Source organism: Dendrobates tinctorius, unplaced genomic scaffold (genome assembly GCF_039654945.1).
Source record: "Dendrobates tinctorius isolate UK_male_01 unplaced genomic scaffold, ASM3965494v1 ptg000008l, whole genome shotgun sequence".
Lineage (NCBI taxonomy): Eukaryota > Metazoa > Chordata > Amphibia > Anura > Dendrobatidae > Dendrobates > Dendrobates tinctorius.
In genome coordinates this window covers 1,070,012-1,092,242 of record NW_027361676.1, presented here as the reverse complement: position 1 = coordinate 1,092,242, position 22,231 = coordinate 1,070,012, and the positions used below count along the sequence as shown (strand labels likewise).

At 40.8% G+C, this 22,231-nt stretch overlaps 1 protein-coding gene across 1 annotated transcript in view; it reads right to left on the bottom strand.

Moving 5' to 3' along the window:
* Nucleotides 1-22,231, bottom strand: part of REELD1 (reeler domain containing 1) — a 51,914-nt gene that overhangs the window by 3,020 nt on the left and 26,663 nt on the right. The window contains exons 3-6 of the mRNA XM_073576210.1: nt 5,853-6,075; nt 5,141-5,274; nt 2,852-3,152; nt 515-578 (exon numbers count right to left, since the gene is read on the bottom strand). Of these exons, the coding sequence (XP_073432311.1) occupies nt 515-578; nt 2,852-3,152; nt 5,141-5,274; nt 5,853-6,075 (722 nt within the window). The remainder of the gene's footprint in view (nt 1-514; nt 579-2,851; nt 3,153-5,140; nt 5,275-5,852; nt 6,076-22,231) is intronic.

Here is a 22,231-nt window from a genome sequence, read left to right as displayed (position 1 = left end):
CCCTCAACCCAGAACGCAGTAGGTGATGGCAGCAAGTTGTGTATCTACAGCGTTTGGTTTGATTTCTGCTTAGCTTGCAAACTCAGTGGAAGGTGCAAGATTGTATAAGTGGAAGTAGCTTAACCTTTTACGGTTGTACCCACATAATGTGCTGTGAAGGTGTGTACATGGCAACACTATTATATGTAAAGGGATGGCACCTAAAATGTATTTTCTAAACACCCTAACCACTTTTGTAATTTGCTTTATTACACAACACCCTTCCCTGTTCCTTATCTATCTAGTCCTCGCAAATGTGATGTCACAGGAGCAGGGGGCTGCACTCATTCCCCACCCTTGTATATGTTGGGGGTTTACATCTTGCATCTGCCAAACGTGAACCAATAGCATGAAGCCAGCGCAGAGTCCTGGTAATTCTCTGAATATTTTACTATGGAAACTACTGTTTAACTATTTTAAAATAAATATTTACTAAATTTCATAGTGTTAAAACAATTCTTCATCAGTCACTTACCTTGCTTTCTTCTCCACAACCACTGCAAGGAGTTGTGAGTCTTCTATGAAATAAGTGTGGAGTCCTAAAATAAAAAAAATAAAATGAAAAAAATATTCCTTTGGTCGTACAATGATAAACCAACAGCACACTGTACCATCAATGATGCAAATGCTTAGATCATGATGTAGAGAACAATTTTACTCAACTTTGTTCTCAAATACTATAGGTATTGAAGTAATTTGATATGCTCCAGATTTCAAATCCATATTTTTTATATGCAGAGAGGAGATGAAATTTGGTAAAATCTTACCCACTAGGCTGCTACTGTAAGGCTGTAAAATATTATGGATTTTTGGCCAGCATTTCTGTCACGTAAACTATACTTTACAGCTACAGCACTAAAATAAAGGATTAATATTAATTTTTGCAGAACAATCATGCTCAGCTTTCTTTTGCCTTTATAGAGATCACACTAACACTGTCAGCTAAGTCACAGTTTCTCGCCACTTATAAAACCTCTGTCTGCTTGAGAATCAATACACTAAGGCCATGTTCACACATTGCAATTTAGATGTGTTTTTATGCAAATTAAAAGATGCATTTTGCAGTACCAGCAAAAGCTATGAGATTTCAGAAATCTCATGCGCTCATATTGTTTTTTTCCCTGACTCCGGGGCCGGCCCGAGAGATTACGGCGCCCTAGGCGAAACTATTCTGTTGCGCCCCTACTATTCTTGGCAGTAGATGAAAACATGGGATATAAATTTAGGAGCAAAATAAACCACAACAACAATGATTAATTAACTCTCTCCTAACTCTTTAATCTTCTGAGAAGTTGTATAGGACAAATATATACAAAGTAATCAATAACACAAAACAAAAACGACCATAGGTAATTAAAATTTTTGTTTCCTTGCCTTTTTTTTGAAAAGGATGACACTAAGTCACCGAGATTAATTTGTTTAGCAACTTCAGATTCTATCGAAATTGTTGCCAACCCAACCAACCTCTCTTGTGTCATATTTGCCCTTAAATATGGACACTTTTCTTTCCATCCCCAAAACTTTTTGCCTTTTGAAAAGATTTTTTATAATTTTTTCTATTTTTTCTCTGGCGCCCCCTTTGGGTCGGCACCCTAGGCGGCCGCCTAGTTCGCCTATACGTTCGGGCTGGCTCTGCCTGACTGTTTTGGAAAACTGCTTCGTTTTTGAAAACTGATTCAGGTAACTTCTTTCAGTGTTTTTGCAGCGTTTTTTCACACATAGAAAGCAATGAGTATAGCTATGCTCAGTGTTCACACGCTGCATTTTTGCTGGTTTTTTTTTTTTTGCTGCGTTTTTTAATGCAAATTTTAAGCTGTGTTATACAGTACCAGCAAAAGCTATGAGATTTTAGAAATCTCAGGCAAACATCTTGCTATTTTTCCTGACCGAATTGAAAAACTGCTGTGGTTTTGAAAACTGCAGCTTGTCACTTCTTTCAGTTTTTTTTTTTTTTACCATAGAAAGTATTGAGTAAGTGAAAAAATGCAGGTGTGAGGTTTTGCTCCATTTTTGGTGCAAACGCCTCAGGAAGTTGCATCATGATTTTTATGCACCAAAATTTATCAGCATGCACAAGAGACAAATGTACCTGATAAAAACGCACAAAAACAGCCTTTTGTAAGCAGCTTCTTTACTGCCAAGTGAGCAGGTTTTGCCTGCAGAAAAAAATGCAGCAAAAAAGCAAAATGTGAACATATATTAGGATCAAAGACACAGGTATCAGGTTTTGCTGCGTTTTTGGTGTAGAAAACTCAGGAACAGCAGGCACTAAACTGCGCATGAAAAACACAGCAAAACCTGCTTTTTTAAGCAGCTTTTTTACTACCAAGAAAGCAGAAAAAAACGAAGGAAAAGCGCAACATGTGAACATGTCCTAAGGCATTGTTTCTTTACATTCTGTTCTGTAGGACTTGTTACTCCCTATGGCGTTATCCCTGGGCTTTAGCATACAAATGAGTAGCCTCTATTTTATGATTCCCTGAGTCCCAAGGGTCTAACTTTTTGTCACTGTTCCCTCCTGTCCTTCTGTTCTTTGTGTCACTCAGAGGTTAGCTATTTAAAGGGTTGGCCATTGCTTAGATTTTGATGACCTTAGGATAGGTCATCACATTCATGTGGGTAGGAGTTGCATCTGTGGCTGCCTGATGCAAACAGAATATGAAGCCAGAACAACGCAGCGCTGTACAATGTGTAGCTGCCATTCCAGGGTGCTGCAGATCAGCTTCCATTCCAACCAAAAAAATCTGAGTTTAAAGTACAGGGTCAAATTTTCTTTATTCACATTTTGAAATTAATATTTAATATACAATACCTGCTATTTATGCTGTAAGTTGAGTTTGGATATTGGGTTTTGGTCTTCTGTAATGTGACAGGATGGGCAGTTGATCCACGATACTGGAGGAATAATTCTGATTCTACATGACTATCAGCACTGGTAGGACTACTGGGCAGATGCTGCGGAGAAGTTTTCATAGAAGATGTGACATTAGGAAAGACATGCTTTATTTCCTCTATAACTGCCGCAATGGAAATTTCTGGTGGCTTTGTTTTGGTAAAGCTAACTAAAGAAGTCTTGTGTGTATCAGCTGAAGTATTGGGGTACTTAGGACCTGCTAAAAAAGCAAAAAACACATTACAAATTCTCAATTGCTAATGTTTGAGAAAAAGTTGAAGAGTGAAGTAAACCCTCTTATTCTGTATAAGTGATAACTGTGTGCTATATTTATCTGTTAAGCGCAGACATAAGTTTGCCAAAACTATACATGTTTGGTATTTGCGTAATCATCCTGACTTGGAGAATCATACTGTTCAATCAGTTTTACTGGATAGTGAACATGGGGAAAAAAAAAAAAAAAAACTATTGTGGGATTGCATATTTTTTCTATTTCAACTTAGTCTTCTCCCGCTTTCCAGTGCATCACATGATAAAATGAAAAGTATAACTCGTCCCCCGAAAAAAAAAGTCTTCACATGATTATGTGGATGAAAAAATAAAAAAGTTATAGCTCTTGGAAGAAGGGAAAGAAAAAACGAAAACGAAAAGAAAATGAAAACTAGCCGAGTCAGGAAGGGGTTAATATTAGATTATTTTGCCTTCTACTCTTACAAACCCCAGACTGCAGTGATATTTTAATAGCTGAGTTCATGCTCTCTAAGGGCCCCGTCACACACAGCGAGATCGCTAGCGAGATCGCTGATTTTGTGACGCATCAGCGATCTCTCCAGCGATATTTCTGTGTGTGACAGGGATCAGCGACCGGCCCCCCTGCCGAGTATCGCTGATCATGCAGGATCGTCCTGGGCCATTTTCTGATCGTTGTTCTCCCCCTGGCCAGCAAGCATTGCTGCATGTGGCAGCGGGAGATGCACGATCAGCGACGCTGCACGCTGGTTTCCAACGTAAACATCGGGTAACTAAGAGCTGCGCGGCTCTTAGATACCCGCTGTTTACCCTAGATACCAGCGGGGTAAACAGCAGGTATCCAAGAGCTGCGCGGCTCTTAGTTACCCGATGTTTACGTTGGATACCAGTGTGCACGCTGGTATCTAGGATAAACAACGGGTATCCAAGAGCCGCACGGCTCTTAGATACCCGCTGTTTACATTGGAAACCAGCTTGCTCGCTGGTCCTGATCGCTGAAGGGGCTATGTGACAGCTCACCAGCGATCAGCCTAACAATGTCCCAGTGATCCCATCCATGTCGGATTGTTGGTGGGATCGCTGGGACATCATTATGTGTAACGGGGCCTTAAGAATCTACTTTCATCTACTACTTAGCAAGCATTCCTACTCTATTTACAAACCATCTGTTGGAGATCGTCCCTATCTGACTATACGGTAAGGGAGCAGAGAGGCTCAGATAGGGAAAGTCCCATACTCTCCATTGTAAAAAGGATTCATGCTGAGCAGCAGTTGAAAGCAGATTCTTAAGGCCCCGTTACATGCTTCAATGTCCCAGCGATCCCACTAACGATCCAACGTGGATGGGATCGCTGGGACATAGCTGATCGCTGGTGAGCTGTCACATAGACAAACCCACCAGCGATCAAGACCAGCGAGCAAGCTGGTATCCAAGGTAAACAGCGGGTATCTAAGAGTCGCGCGGCTCTTAGATTCCCGCTGTTTACATTGGAAACCAGCTCCTAGCGTCGCTGATCGTTGGTCTCTCGCTGTCACACGCAGCGATGCGCTCTGGCCAGCGGGAGATCAACGATCAAAAAATGGCCCAGGACGTTGGAGCGCGATCGCTGTGGCGTCACAAAATGAGCAATCTCACTGGTGATCTTGCTGTGTGTGACGGGGCCTTTAGGGAGCTTGAACTAGGCCGTTAAACCAGAATTGGGTTATAGTGTTTAGAAGATGGGAAAGTAATGTTATTGAAGTATATTACTTAAAGGCTACATCTAGAAATAGTGCTCCTCATCCATGTCTACATAAGTTCTACCTGATATTTAATCAATCTAACACATATAGAACCAACAAGAAATCTGCAGATTGTCATTGTGAGCTAGAATTTCAGGCCTAATAACAACATGTAATAGAATAAATGGCAAATAGCTGCTTTATTATTTAAAAGTACCAAATATGTAAGACATGTACTTGTAACAGACGTTGTCTCCATGTCTGATGCTTTTATTTCTTGGTTCACTGATGTCCCGTTCTGTATGTTGGTAGAGATGACAGAGGACTCAATTTGTGCCCAATAAACGAAGTATGACTGAACTACAGATACACTGTAAAAAAATATTAAAAAGTCATAATACAGCATGATACTAGCTCCCAATTTGGTCAGATCCATGCCAATGCGCTCCTCTGATGTCACAGAGACAAAGCCTTGCAGTGCGGGGGTACTGGGTTCAAATCCCACCAAGGACAACATCTGCAAGGAGTTTGTATGTTCTCCCAGTGTTTGCGTGGGTTTCCTCTGAGTTTTTCTGGTTTCCTCCCACATTCCAAAGACTCACTGATAGGGAATTTAGATTGTGAGCCCCATCATGATACATAATGTATGTAAAGGGCTATTCGGAACATTCATTTCTCTTAAGTATCGGCACACGTGAGGCAAAGGGCAGTCACACAAAATATTTATTTGATTGAGATTTCTCTTTTGTTCATTGAATTTTCATTTATTTACAGTAGTTAATAAAAATAAAATATTTAAAAGCATTCTTACTTTACAGCACAGTACTGTATAAATTCTTGTATTTTCAGATATATTGCATATCAATTCTCAATAGTCAGTGTTCCTTTTTGAGGCTGTTTTTAACAAACATGAAAACATTTAAGCTGAATATGTATTGTACACACTCACAAGAATTTAATGTCTCCCACTGGCTGATTAGGTGACTTCCACACAAAGGACAGATTTCTTTTCAAGGACTTATCTGAATGGGTCACAGTGTCTCCATCCTCAAAGCAGCTCAGTAGTTTGGAGCCAGGTGGAATGAGTACAAAAGACCCAGCTACTTGGTCATTCGATATTCTGCGAGCTTGAAGGAAAAAGCCCATGAAATCTCTTGTACTTCTTAAAGTAACTGTAGGGAAAAATGCAAAGGAATTAAATAGCTCAATACTTTAATTTATAATCCCTAATGACTTCAGAAACTATGATCAAGTGAACAGTATATTGGGGGTCAAATACTTTCCCATGAACATGTGTTTTCTCATTTTCTGCATTACTGAATCTATTAGATTTTCAGCCGAATCCTTAAATTAGATTAAATTAGATTAAAATAATACTTAATACTTATTTGGGTATATGCATTCTCAGAATATTTATATATTTAAATTCAATTTCTATTTACTGATGAATTAATATACAACAAAGTCTGACAACCACACATGGTTCAATAACCATGTACGGCTGGATTGATATAGCCTATCATCAATACCACATAGACCCAAAAGAAAAGTGATGATCAAAAGGCAGTGATCTTATAAAAAATATATTTTTTATTAGGACATTAGTAAAATTCATATTGCCAAATATCAGACAAGGTGGAATTGTACAAGAACAATTGTCACTCACATAACTCATACGACGCCCAGGAACTAATAAAGACAGTTATATAGAGTTAATCAATAATCCAAAGAGGTGCCGCTGAATAGGTACACACTATTAATACCACAAAAGTAATACCACAAAATGGCCAATACTAGGGAAAATACCCCTCAATTTATTGATTAAATAATCCCATTGCACATCCCCCAGAGGTCCAGAGCACTCTGGAAGAGATTTTCATCCAGGATATCTCTGTACTTGGCCACATTCATGTTTCCTTCAATTGCAACCAGTTGTCCTGTCCCTGCAGCTGAAAAACACCCCCATAGCATGATGCTGCCACCACCATGTTTCACTGGTGGGATTGTACTGGGCAGGTGATGAGCAGTGCCTGGTTTTCTCCACCCGTACCGCTTAGAATTATCACTAAAAAGGTTTATCTTCATCTCATCAGACCAGAGAATCTTATTTCTCATAGTCTGGGAGTCCTTCATGTGTTTTTAGCTTACTCTACGCGGGCTTTCATATGTCTTGCACTGAGGAGAGGCTTCCGTCAGGCTACTCTGCCATATAGACCTGACTGGTGGAGGGCTGCAGTGATAGTTGACTTTGTGGAACTTTCTCCCATCTCCCTACTGCATCTGTGGAGCTCAGCCACAGTGATCTTGGGGTCCTTCTTTACCTCTCTCACCAAGGCTCTTCTTCCACGATTGTTCAGTTTGGCTGGACGGCCAGGTCTAGGAAGACTTCTGGTGGTCCCAAACTTCTTCCATTTAAAAGTTATGGAGGCAACTGTGCTCTTAGGAACCTTGAATACTGCAGAAATTCTTTTGTAACCTTGGCCATATCTGTGCCTTGCCACAATTCTGTCTCTGAGCTCCTTGGCCAGTTCCTTTTACCTCATGATTCTCATTTGGTCTGACATGTGCTGTGAGCTGTGACGGTTTATATAGACAGGTGTGTGCCTTTACAAAGTCCTATCAGTTTAATTAAACATAGCTGGACTCCAATGAAAGAGTAGAACCATCTCAAGAAGGATCACAAGGAAATGGACAGCATGTGACTTAAATATGAGTGTCTGAGCAAAGGGTTTGATTACTTATGACCAAGTGATATTTCAGTTTTTCTTTTTTATTAAATTTGCAAAAATTTCTACATTTCTGTCTTTTTTTCAGTCAAGATGGGATACAGAGGGTACATTAATGAGAAAAAAAATGAACTTTTTTGAATTTACCAAATGGCTGCAATGAAACAAAGAGTGAAAAATGTAAAGGGGTCTGAATACTTTCCGTACCCACTGTATGTTGTTGTATACCCCCCAGGAGGAAATGTTTGTCAGCCCATACACTTGCTGCATGGGAAATACAAGTATAGGAGACCCTCTCTTTTGTAATGGGAACAGATTTTTATGAGGCCATCCTCCACGTCTCTTCATCCATCACCACTAGATCACCAGGGTGACCGTGGTCCGTGATGCAACACCAACATTATTGTTTCAAAGGGTGTTTGTGATGCACGTAAAAAAAAATTTGTAGACAGTATGTTGCTATATCCCCCCAGGGGAAAATGTTTGTCAACCCATACACTTACTGTATGGGCATTACACGCATACAGTAGGAGACTCGCTCCTTTGTAATGGGAACAGATTTTTAGGAGGCCCTCCTCCACGTCTGTTCAAAGAGTTTTTGGGGTGCATCAAAAATTTGGAGCAGGCCTTGCATTCACTTCATGGGCAAATATTATGGGAGTGCCAAATGAATAATGTGAACTTTGGTTTTATGCGGCCATCCAGGATGTCTGTTCAAAGTGTTATTGGGGTGCGCCCAAACTTGGAGCAGGCCTTGCATTCACTTCAAGGACAAACATTATGGGAGTACCAAATGAATAATGGGAACTTTGTTTTCATGTGGACATCAAGGACGTTGGTTCAAAGGGTTATTGGGGTGCGTGTAACTCTGGGGCAGTGGGAATAGAGAGGCTAAGTGCCAGGAAAGGCGCATCTTACAGATGCGCCTTTTCTGGGGTGGCTGGGGGCAGACATTTGTAGCCGGGGGGTGGGCAATAACCATGGTCCCTTTCTAGGCGATTAATATCTGCCCTCAGTCACTGGCTTTCCCTCTCTGGCAGAGAAAATTGCGCTGGAGCCCATACAATTTTTTTCCAGGAATATACCCGTTAATTTAACACCTACATGTCCCAAATTTTACTCACATACACTAATCTAATTATTAGTCAAATACATATATAAATCTAAATGAAATGAAATGGCTTACTGTATGTAAACCATGTGTCACTTCATATCGGGTTCTGTAATGATTTTACAGAAGCCGACAATTGAATTATCGGCTATTCTGTTATCTATCTGTCTATGAAATATATACACTGCTCAAAAAAATAAAGGGAACACTCAAATAACACATCCTAGATTTGAATGAATGAAATATTCTCATTGAATACACTGTTCTGTACAAAGTTGAATGTGCTGACAACAAAATCACACAAAAATCATCAATGGAAATCAAATTTATTAACCAATGTAGACCTGGATTTGGAGTCGCACACACAATTAAAGTGGAATGTAATGTCCTTAAAACAAGTCAAAATGAGGCTCAGTATTGTGTGCCTGTATGACCTCCCTACTGTACAACGCCTCGGCATGCTCCTGATGAGGCGGCAGATGGTCTCCTGAGGGATCTCCTCCCAGACCTGGACTAAAGCATCCGCCAACTCCTGAACAGTCTGTGGTGCAACGTGATGTTGGTGGATGGAGTGAGACATGATGTCCCAGATGTGCTCTATCAGATTCAGGACTGGGGAATGGGTGGGCCAGTCCATAGCTTCAATGGCTTCATCTTGCAGGAACTGCTGACACACTCCAGCCACATGAGGTCTGGCATTGTCCTGCTTTAGGAGGAACCCAGGGCCAACCGCACCAGCATATGGTCTCACAAGGGGACTGAGGATCTCATCTCAGTACCTAATGGCAGTCAAGCTGTGCGACCCTCCAAAGAAATGCCACCCCACACCATTACTGACCCACTGCGAAACCGGTCATGCTGAATGATGTTGCAGGCAGCAGATTGCTCTCCACGGTGTCTCCACACTCTGTCACGTCTGTCACATGTGCTCAGTGTGAACCTGCTTTCATCTGTGAAGAGCACAGGGTGCCAGTGGTGAATTTGCCAATCCTGGTGTTCTGTGGCAAATGCTAAGCATCCTGCATGGTGTTGGGCTGTGAGCACAACCCCCATCTGTGGACGTCGGGTCCTCAGACCATCCTCATGGAGTCGGTTTCTAACCATTTGTGCAGACACATGCACATTTGTGAAAACCAAAAAGAAGAAAAAACCGGGATTGAAAAAAATCACATATAAGGAATACTCCAAATAATATCAGTCATTCGGACTCAATGCCCAAAAATCCCAGAAAAATCATAAGGAATATATTATAAATAATATAAATCATACAAACAAATGATCAAAAAAAATCCCAGATGCTGGAAGCGTGCCTGATGCCATCTGTCCAGCATGGTGGAGGTAATGTGATGGTCTGGGTTTGCTTTGGTGCTGGTAAAGTGGGAGATTTGTACAAGGTAAAAGGGATTTTGAATAAGAAAGGCTATCACTCCATTTTGCAATGCCATGCCATACCCTGTGGACAGCGCTGGATGGGAGCCAATTTCATCCTACAACAGGACAATGACCCAAAGCACCCCTCCAAATTATTCAAGAACTATTTAGGGAAGAAGCAGACAGCTGGTATTCTATCTGTAATGGAGTGGCCAGCGCAGTCACCAGATCTCAACCCCATTTAGCTGTTGTGGGAGCAGCTTGACCGTAGGGTATGCAAAAAGTGCCCATCAAGCCAAACCAACTTGTGGGAGGGGCTTCTGGAAGCATTGGGTGAAATTTCTCCAGATTACCTCAGCAAATTAACTACTAGAATGCCAAAGGTCTGCAATGCTGTAATTGCTGCAAAGGGAGCATTCTTTGACGAAAGCAAAGTTTGAGGGAGAAAATTATTATTTCAAATAAAAATCTTCTTTTCGAACCTTTTCAATGTCTCGACTAGATTTTAAGTTCATTTGGCAACTTATTTGATTAATAAAAGTATGAGTTTTCATGGAGAACACAAAATTGTCTGGGTGACCCCAAACTTTTGAACAGTAGTGTATATATGTATTCTATGTGTATATATCTATTCTTTCTTTTCAATTTTAACCTGTCATTGGGATCCATTATATGTCCATTTTGCACGCCGGGGAGAAAATCTCACCATACGAATGCTTAGATGCGAGAATATTGCATTCTCGCATTTCACATGGATGACATACGGATCACTGTTCATGAGACATAATAATAATCTTTATTTTTATATAGCGCTAACAAATTCTGCAGCACTTTACAGGTTTGCATACATTATCATCGCTGTCCCCAATGGGTCTCACAATCTAAATTCCCTATCAGTATGTCTTTGGAATGTGGGAGGAAACCGGAGTACCCGGAGGAAACCCACGCAAACACAGGGAGAACATTTAAACTCCTTGCAGATGTTGTCTTTGGTGGGATTCGAACCCAGGACTCCAGCGCTGCAAGGCTGCAGTGCTAACCACTGAGCCACCGTGCTGCCCTGTGACATTTGTGCGATTCTCGTCCGTGAAAAATGGATCGATTTTGTATACGTTGTGTGTGACTCAGGCCTAAGTATAAGTATTTTGTTAGATAATAAACCTCTGTGATCACAACAGCATGGACAATAATTTAAAGAAAATTAACCCTTTATTGACAGAGCCAATTTTCACCTTAATGACAAGGCCAATTTTTACAATTCTGGTCACTGTCACTTTATGTGGTTATAACTCTGGAACGCTTTAACGGATCCCGCTGATTCTGAAAATCTTTTTTCGTGACATATTGAACTTCATGTTAGTGGTAAAATTTCTTCGATATGACTTGCGTTTATAACGCGTGATCAAAAAGACGCATATAAATATCCATGGTACCGCTGAAAACATCATCTTGTCCTGCAAAAAACGAGCTGCCATACAGCATCATCAGCAAAAAAATAAAAAAGTTATAGCTCGCAGAATAAAGCGATGCAAAAATAATTATTTTTTATATAAAATAGTTTTCATTGCATAAAACCGACAAAACATAAAAAAAGACCTAAATGAGGTATCGCTGTAACCGTACTGACCCGAAGAATAAAGCTGCTTTATCAATTTTATCGCACGTGGAACGGTGTAAACGCACCCCCCAAAAGAAATTCATGAAACGCTGGTTTTTGTTCATTCTGCGTCCCAAAAATTGGAATAAAAAGCGATCAAAAAATGTCACGTGCCCAAAAATGGTACCAATAAAAATGTCAACTCGTCCCGCAAAAAATAAGACCTCACATGACTCGGTGGGTCAAAATACGGAAAAGTTATAGCTCTCAATATGTGGTGATGCAAAAACTATTTTTACAATAAAAAGCGTCTTTTAGCATATGACAGCTGCCAAATATAAAAACCGCCATAAATAGTAAATCAAACCCCCCGTTATCACCCCCTTAGTTAGGGAAAAATAATAAAATTAAAAGAAAATGTATTTATTTCCATTTTCCCATTAGGGTTAGGGCTAGGGTTAGGGCCAGGGCTAGGGTTAGGGCTAGGGCTAGGGTTTGGGCTGAGATTAGGGTTAGGGGTGTGTTGGGGTTAGGGTTGGAGTTAGAATTGGGGGTTTCCACTGTTTGGGCCCATCAGGTGCTCTCCAAATGCAACATGGCGTCTGATCTCAATTCCAGCCAATTCTGAGTTGAAAAAGTCAAAAGGTGCTCCTTCCCTTCCAAGCTCTGCCATGCGCCCAAACAGTGTTTTACCCCCACATATAGGGTATCAGCCTACTCAGGACAAATTTCAAAACAACTTTTAGGGTCCAATTTCTCCTGTTACCCTTAGGAAAATAAAAAATTGGGGGCAAAAATATAATTTTTTTTGGAAAAAATCATCTTTTTATTTTCACGCCTGGGCATTATAAACTTCTGTGAAGCACTTGGGGGTTCAAAGTGCTCACCACACATCTAGATAAGTTCCGTGGGGGGTCTAGTTTCCAAAATGGGGTCACTTGTGGGGAGTTTCAATAGTTTAGGTACATCAGGGGCTCTCCAAAGGCAACATGACACCCGCAGACCATTCCATCAAAGTCTGCATTCCATGACGTCACTACTTCCCTTCCGAGACCCGACGTGTGCCCATACAGTAGTTTTCTCCCACATATGGGGTATCAACGTACTCAGGACAAATTGGACAACAATTTTTGGGGTTCAATTTCTCCTGTTACCCTTGGGAAAATAAAAAAAAATGGGGACTAAAAGATCATGCTTGTGGAAACAATACGATTTTTTTATTTTCACGCCCGGGTGTTATAAACTTCTGTGAAGCACTAGAGGGGTGAAAGTGCTCACCACACATCTAGATAAGTTCCTTGGGGGGTCTAGTTTCCAAAATGGTGTCATTTGTGGGGAGTTTCCACTGTTCTGGTACATCAGGGGCTCTCCAAACGCGACATGGTGTCCGATCTCAATTCCAGCCAAAAACGTCAAATGGCGCTGCTTCCCTTCCCTTCTGCCATGCGCCCAAATAGTGTTCTACCCCCACATATGGGGTATCAGCGTAATCAGGACAAATTGCACAATAACTTTTAGGGTCCTGTTACCCTTGGAAAAATAAGAATTGAGGGTGAAAAGATTATTTTTGTGGAAAAAATATGATTTTTTAATTGTACGGCTGTATGTTATAAACTTCTGTGAAGCCCTTGGGGGTTCAAAGTTCTCACCACACATCTAGATAAGTTCCTTGGGGGGTCTAGTTTCCAAAATGGTGTCATTTGTGGGGGGTTTCCACTGTTTTGGTACATCAGGGGTTTTCCAATCGCGACATGGTGTCCGATCTCAATTCCAGACAAAAACGTCAAATGGCGCTGATTCCCTTCCGAGCTCTGCCATGCGCCCTAATAGTGGTTTACCCCCACATGTGGGGTATCAGCGTGCTCAGGACTATTTGCACAATAACTTTTAGGGTCCTGTTACCCTTGGGAAAATAAAAATTGGGGGTGAAAAGATCTAGATAAGTTCCTTGGGGGTTCTAGTTTCCAAAATGGGGTCACTTGTGGGGGGTTTCCACTGTTTAGGTACATCAGGGGCTCTCCAAACGTGACATGGCATCCGATCTGAATTCCAGCCAATTTTGCACTGAAAAACGGCGCTCCTTCCCTTCTGAGCTCAGCCATGCGCCGACACAGTGGTTCCCCCTCACATATCAGGTATCAGCGTACTCAGAACAAATTGCACAATAAATTTTGCAGTCCAATTTCTCCTGTTACCCTTGGTAAAATAAAAAAAATTGAACCTGAAGTATTTTTTTGTGAAAAAAAGTTAAATGTTCATTTTTTTTTAAATATTCAAAAAATTCCTGTGACGCAACTAAAGGGTTAATAAACTTTTTGAATGTGGTTTTGAGCACCTTAAGGGGTGCAGTTTTTAGAATGGTGTCACATTTGGGTATTTTCTATCATATAGACCCCTCAAAGTGGCTTCAAATGTGATGTGGTCCGTAAAAATAAAATGGTGTTGCAAAAATGAGAAATCGCTGGTCAATTTTTAACCCTTATAACTTCCTAACAAAAAAAATTTTGGTTCCAAAATTGTGCTGATGTAAAGTAAACATGTGGAAAATGTTACTTATCAAGTTTTTTGTGTGCCGTATCTCTGTGATTTAAGGGCATAAAAATTCAAAGTTGGAAAATTGCGAAATTTTCAAAATTTTCACCAAATTTCCATTTTTTTCACAAATAAACGCAAGTTATTTGAATGAAATTTTACCACTAACATGAAGTACAATATATCACGAGAAAACAATGTCAGAATCACCGGGATCCATGGAAGCTTTTTAGAGTTATTACCTCATAAAAGTACAGTGGTCAGAATTGTAAAAAATGGCCCGGTCATTAACGTGCAAACCACCCTTGGGGCTTAAGGGGTTAAGTGGCCCTTTAAGTCAATATCCAGCTCTTTACAAGTTTACAGATATGACAAGGGAAATACCAAGGCCAGGTATCCATCCACAGACAGCTCTTTCGGGGTGTTGCCCCTCATCAGTGTGGAGTAGGATTCTGGCTAGGTGGGAGCAATGCCTAGTAGACCAACATCACGAAATAATCACTGACCTCAGGGAGACCAGTCAAAGAAAACACTGCGGCTGTTAGGGACGGCGGAACGCACTAAATATAAATAATAGGAAGTGCGTTCGCCGCCCGGGGTCCACTGTGCCGTAGGTGTAACAACCGCTGCTGAGTAATGGCGGACTCGCTTATATGGCGGTATACTGCACTCGGGTTAAACGTCACCCGGGGTGCGCAGAGCAGACTCTGTTAAACTCACAGAGGCCCTAAAGCATAAACGCTAAGCCTGTTACCTTCACAGGTCTCAGCTGGCGTGCACACACGGTATATGGTCACAGGACACGGCCCAAGACAGAGGTCGGTGTCCGTCTTGACCTACCGTGCGTGCGGCGTAGCAACCGCGGACGCCAGTAAGTGCTGTTAACTGCGGTAACTACTGCCGCTATACGATAGTGCCGTGAGGTGTGACACCATTGGACGCTAGCACAGAGGTGTGGTATGCACTGTGGCCTATAGCTTGCCACTGACTGGCGCTGACTATCTCTCTAGTTCCCTATCCACATGCGTAATATCAGAGGGAAGGGGTTTCAATTGAGTCAGTCACCAGAATCATACATCCGTCACCATTCATACATAGCAAGTATAGCCTATACTAGCGCATGGCGGAACGGCCAAGCGCGCTTTTTATAGCCGTGCGGGACCTTCCAGATCTCTGAGATGGACCAATGAGATCTGGGACAGGACCTGGGCACATGACTGTCGATCTCCAATGGGAGATCGTCTCGTGAGCATGCCCAGAAGGAGCACAGAGGAACTTAGTCTCTGGAGCGGTCTGCTGCAAAGTAATCTTCTCTGCAATAGATGGGCAGCAGGAGACCACAGAATGTGAGGCTCTGGATTCCTGCAGAGCAGATGCAGAAACCAGACACCTAACAGCGGCAGCCGGCAAAGGTGCTCAATCAGTGAAATCCTAGGTGCATTGCTCCGTGGGAAATACGAATATGCAAATAAAGTCCATGGAGCCTCATTTAAGAGTCTCAAACACGGGACTAGCCAGATCTTCCTCCAGGGAAGGACCCAGCCAAGGAGTGGCTCCTTTTGGAAACCACCATTACCACCATATTAAGTGGCCCTTTAAGTCAATATCCAGCTCTTTACGAGTTTACAGATATGACAAGGGAAATACCAAGGCCAGGTATCCATCCACAGACAGCTGTTTCGGGGTGTTGCCCCTCATCAGTGTGGAGTAGGATTCTGGCTAGGTGGGAGCAATGCCTAGTAGACCAACATCACGAAACAATCACTGACCTCAGGGAGACCAGTCAAAGAAAACACTGCGGCAGCCGGCAAAGGTGCTCAATCAGTGAATTCCTAGGTGCATTGCTCCCTGCGAAATACGAATATGCAAATAAAGACCGTGGAGCCTCATTTAAGAGTCTCAAACACGGGACTAGCCAGCTCTTCCTCCAGGGAAGGACCCAGCCAAGGAGTGGCTCCTTTTGGAAACCACTATTACAACCATATTAAGTGGCCCTTTAAGTCAATATCCAGCTCTTTACGAGTTTACAGATATGACATGTTTAATACAAGGTGCATCTGAGTCTCTCTGAGTCTCTAAATTTTTGCCAGTTCTTGCTTCTTTCATAAATTACACTGAAGTTTCCTGTTTTTTAATAAAACGACTACATTTTGGTTTATTTAACCCCTGTACTCCCAAGGGTGGTCTGCATGTTAATGCCCGGGCCAATTTTTACAATTCTGACCACTGTCCTTTTATGAGGTAATAACTTTGGAATGCTTCCATGGATCCCAGTGATTCTGACATTGTTTTCTCAAAACATATTGTACTTCATGTTAGTGGTAAAATTTCATTCATATAACTTGCGTTTATTTGTGAAAAAAAATCGAAATTTGGCGAAAATTTTGAAAATTTCGCAATTTTTCAACTTTGAATTTTTATTCTTTTAAATCACAGAGATATGGCCCTCAAAAAACTTAATAAGTAACATTTCCCACAAGTTAACTTTACATCAGGACAATTTGGGAACCAAAAATTTTTTTTATTAGGAAGTAATAAAGGTTAAAAGTTGACCTGAGATTTCTCATTTTTACAACACCATTTTATTTTTAGGGACCACATCACATTTGAAGTCACTTTGAGGGGTATATATGATAGAAAATACCCAAAAGTTACACCATTCTAAAAACTGCACCCCTCAAGGTGCTCAAAACCAGATTCAAGAAGTTTATTAACCCTTCAAGTGCTTCACAGGAATTTTTTGAATGTTTAAAAAAATGAACATTTAACTTTTTTTCACAAAAAGAATTACTTCAGGTTCAATTTTTTTATTTTACCAAGGGTAACAAGAGAAATTAGACTGTAAAAGTTATTGTGCAATTTGTCCTGAGTACGCTGATACCTGATATGTGGGGGGAACCACTGTTTGGGTGCATGGCAGAGCTCGGAAGGGAAGATGCGCTGTTTGACATTTTCACTGCAAAATTGGCTGGAATTCAGATCGGATGCCATGTCACGTTTGGAGAGCTCCTGATGTGCCTAAACAGGGGAAACCCCCCACAAGTGACCCCATTTTGGAAACTAGACCCCCCAAGGAACTTATCTAGATATGTGGTGAGCACTTTGAAACCCCAAGGGCTTCACAGAAGTTTATAACGTACAGCCGTAAAATTAAAAAATCATATTTTTTCCACAAAAATGATCTTTTCACCCCCAATTATTATTTTCCCAAGGGTAACAGGACCCAAAAAGTTATTGTGCAATTTGTACTGAGCACGCTGATACCCCCATATGTGGGGGTAAACCGCTATTTGGGCGCATGGAAGAGCTCGGAAGGGAAGCAGCGCCATTTGACTTTTTTGGCTGGAATTGAGATCAGACGCCATGTCACGTTTGGAAAGCCCCTGATGTGCCAAAACAGTGGAAACCCCCCAATTCTAACTCCAACCCTAACCCCAACACACCCCTAACCGTAACCCTAGCCCTAGCCATAAACCTAATGGTAAAATGGAAATAAATACATTTTTTTATTTTATTATTTTTCCCTAACTAAGGGGATGATAACGGGGGGTTTGATTTACTAGTTATAGCGGGTTTTTATATTTGGCAGCTAAAAGACACTTTTTATTGTAAAAATAGTGCATCACCACATTTTGAGAGCTATTATTTTTCCATGTTTTGACCCACCGAGTCATGTGAGGTCTTATTTTTTGCGGGATGAGTTGACATTTCTATTGGTATCATTTTCGGGCACGTGACAGTTTTTGATCGCTTTTTGTTCCGATTTTTGGGATGATTTTTTGGGGGTGCATTTACACCATTCTGCGTGTGGTAAGACTGATAAGGCGGTTTTATTCTTTGGGTCAGTACGGTTACAGCGATACCGCATTCATGTCTTTTTTTATGTTTTGGCACTTTTATGCAATGAAAACTATTTTATATAAAAAATAATTATTTTTGCATCGCTTTATTCTGCGAGCTATAACATTTTTATTTTTTTGCTGATGACGCTGTGTGGTGGGTCGTTTTTTGTAAGACAAGATGACGTTTTCAGAGGTACCATGGTTATTTATATCCGTCTTTTTGATCGCGCGTTATTGCACTTTTTGCTCGGCGGTATGATGATAAAGCATTATTTTTTGCTTCGTTTTTTATTTTTTAAGGAGTTCAATAAAGAGGTTAACTAGTGGGACAGTTTTATAGGGCGGGTTGTTACGGACGCGGCGATACCAAATATGTGTACTTTTATTGTTTTTTTATATTTAAAAAAAATGAATTTATTGCCGAATATTTTTTTTTTTTAATTTATTTAGCGATTTTTTTATAAATTATTTTTACACTTTTCTTTTAACTTTATTACACTGTCGCAGGGGGGACATCACTGTCATGTGACAGATCACTGATCTGACACATCACAGATGCGCTCTGCGGGCAGTGAGGAAGCCGGCTCCCTGCATCCCATACTGGATCCGGGGACCTGCAGGGAAGGAGGCCCCCAGAGCAGCGCTGCAGCGCTACTCGGGGGGTCTCAGGGAAGCACAGAGGGAGCCCCCTCCCTGCGCGCTTCTCTCCTATGCCCCCGGTACACTGCGATCATGTTTGATTGCGGTGTGCCAGGGGTTAACGTGCTGAGGACACATAGTGCCGGGTGTCAGCTGTGATAAGAAGCTAACACCCGGCAGTGATCAGCGGCGCTCCCCACGGTACTATTCCATCCTTGGGACTTAGGTACCAGGTCACATAGACAGAATAGTACGTCTAATGTAGGAAAGTGGTTAAATAATATTTTTTTAAATTCTTTTTTAAATTTTGCCTTAGATACAAATAATTAGATAGGAGAAAATGTTTCTCAACGTTTTTTTCCCTGTAAAATGCAATTTCTTGTCGGTTTGAGATGTTTTATTGTCACTTCTTAACCCCTTCACGACCCAGCCTGTTTTCACCTTTCTGACCCTGCCAATTTTTACAATTCTTTCTGACCACTGTCCCTTTATGACTTAAAAACTCTGGAACACTTCAACAGATTCCACTGATTTTGAGAATGATTTCTCGTGACATATTGTACTTTATGATAAGAGTAAAATTTCTTTGATGTGACTTGTTTATTTGTGAAAAAAAATGGAAATTTGGCGAAAATTTTGAAAATTTTGCAATTTTCTAACTTTTAATTTTTGTGTCCTTTAATCAGAGTCATACTGCACAAAATAGTTAATAAATAACATTTCCCACATGTCTACTTTACATGAGCACAATTTTGAAACCAACATTTTTTTTGTTAGGAAGTTATAAGGGTTAAAAGTTGACCAGCGATTTCTCATTTTTTCAACAAATTTTACAAAACCATTTTTTTTAGGGATCATATCACATTCAAAGTGACTGAGGGGTGTAGAAGTCAGAAAATACCCAAACGTGACACCATTCTAAAAACTACACCCCTCGAGGTGCTCAGAACCACATTCAAGAAATGTATTAACCCTTCAGGTGCGTCTCAGGAATTTTTGAAATGTGGAAGGAAAAAAATAAACATTTACTTTTCTTTCACAAAAAAATTTCATTTAGACCTAATTTTTTTTTTACTTTCACAAGGGTAACAGTAGAAAATGGTCCATACATTTTGTTGTGCAATTTCTCCTGAGCATGCTGATACCTCATTTGTTTGGGAAATCTACTGTTTGGGCGCACGGCAGGGCTCAGAAGGGAAGGAGCGCCATTGGACTTTTTGAAAGTAAAATTTGATGGAATAATTAGCGGTTGCCATGTCGCATTTGGAGAGCTCCTGATGTGCCTAAACAGTGGAAATCCTCCCACAAGTGACACCATTTTGGAAACTAGATCCCTTATGGAACTTATCTAGATGTATATTGAGCACCTTGAACCCACAGGTGCTTCACAGAAGTTTATAGCGTAGAGCAGTGGAAACAAAAAAAAAAAAAAAATCACATTTTTCGCAAATAAATCTTTTTTAGCTCCATAGTTTGCATTTTCATAAGGGTAACAGGAGAAATTGCTTCATACAATTTGTTCTGCGATTTCTCCTGAGTACGCCGATACCCCATATGTGGAGGAAAACCACTGTTTCGGCACATAGCTGAGCTTTTTTATTGCAAAAACTATATTTTGAGAGCTATAATTTTTTCATATTTTGGCCGAGAGAGTCATGTGAGGGCTTGTTTTTTGTGGGACGAGCTGATGTTTTTATTGGTACCATTTTCGGGCACATGACATTTTTTCATTGCTTTCTATTCCGATTTTTGGGAGACAGAATGAACAAAAAACAGAAATTCAGGAATTTTTTTTTATACCGTTCCGCATGTGGTAAAATTGGTAAGGCAGCTCCATTCTTCGGCTCAGTGCGATTACAGATATACCTCCTTTATATATTTTTTTTTTTTTATTGTTTTGACGCTTTTACACAATAAAAACTATTTTATAGAAAAAAAATATTTTTGCATCACTTTATTCTGAGAGCTAAAACTTTTTTATTTTTCTGCTGATGGAGCTGTATTGCGGCTTGTTTTTAGCGGGACAAGATGACGTTTTTAGCAGTACCATTTTTATTTACATCCATCTTTTTAATTGCGTTTTCTTGTACTTTTTGTTCGGTGGTATGATCATAAAGCATTGTTTTTTACCTCATTTTTTATTTATTTTTTTACGGTATTCACTGAAAAGGTTAACTAGTGGGACAGTTTTATAGAACGCGTCTTTATGTGTACTTTTATTGTTTTTTTATTTACATAAATAAATGTTTTTATTGGTAAAATATTTATTTAATTTTTTTTTTTTTATTTGGGGATTTTTAAAAAATTATTTTTACACATTATAGTAGATTTTTTTTAACTTTATTACATTGTCTCAGTATGGGATATTACTATATAATGTCAGATCGCTGATCCGACACTTACCACTGCTGAGTATTAGATCAGCGATCTGACAGGCAGAGAAGGAGGCATGTCAGGTCCTGCTCTCAGCAGGCGCTGTGAAGCCACTTCCCTGCAGGACCTGGAAGGACCCTGCGGCCATCTTGGTGCTGGGGGTCTCCATGGAGACCATCAGAATAACACGATCACATTGCGCTATTCTGATGGAAGCGCGCAGGGAGCCCCCTCCCTGCATGATGCTTCTCTATGCCGCTGTCACTACTGACAGTGGCATCAGAGGAGTTAAATGCCCACGATCGGTGCTAGCTCTGGGGTGTCAGCTGTTACATACGGCCTCACCGCGACGCTCAGTGTGAGGCTGCGGTGATCGTGCCGCCGTACTAGTACTGCTGCGGGCAGAAATGCAGTTCCCGCAGAGCAGTACTAGTACGGCGAGGGTCGAGAAGTGGTTAAAGTGAAGTAAAAGTGTGACACCATTGTTCTCAGCAGGGATCTGGGAGTCAGAGATGCTTCCAGGGGTCTTCCCCATGCTGTTTTCCTTCCATTCAGCACTTTTCCCAGACCTCTTTGTGGGGTCCCCTGGAAAAAAAGTTGGCTTTCTCATTGATTGCCATTACACTTGTTACTCAAAACGACCATGGGAGTATTAGGAATTGCTCGGTTCTAGCGAAGAGCACCCGAGCATTTCAGTGGTCGCTTATCTCTGTTTACTACCTGTCACTGGCACAATGATAATTTATTGATTTGGAACATGCAGTACATTGATGTGTCATCTATATATTTAACAGCATAAATAGGAAAGTTTATTTTTTCCAACGACTACTGAGAAAATACTGCCAGATGTTAATTAGTGGTTGGCAGCAATGCTGAGTGAGGAGGTGCAGTACATCAGCCATAATTGTAAAGAATACCAATGATGTAAACACATTCAACAACAGAGTACACAACTTTGTGACGCATAACCATCCTCCCAAAATATATATGGCATTGAGAAAGTTAGGTTAATATTTCTTTAGATGATTTGAAAACATCTTTCAAACAGTAATGGTTTAGTAATATAATTTTACATTAAATGCGTCTACACTGAGTTCCTGAGTTTTAACATTACTTTAAGTACAGTATATACTCGTG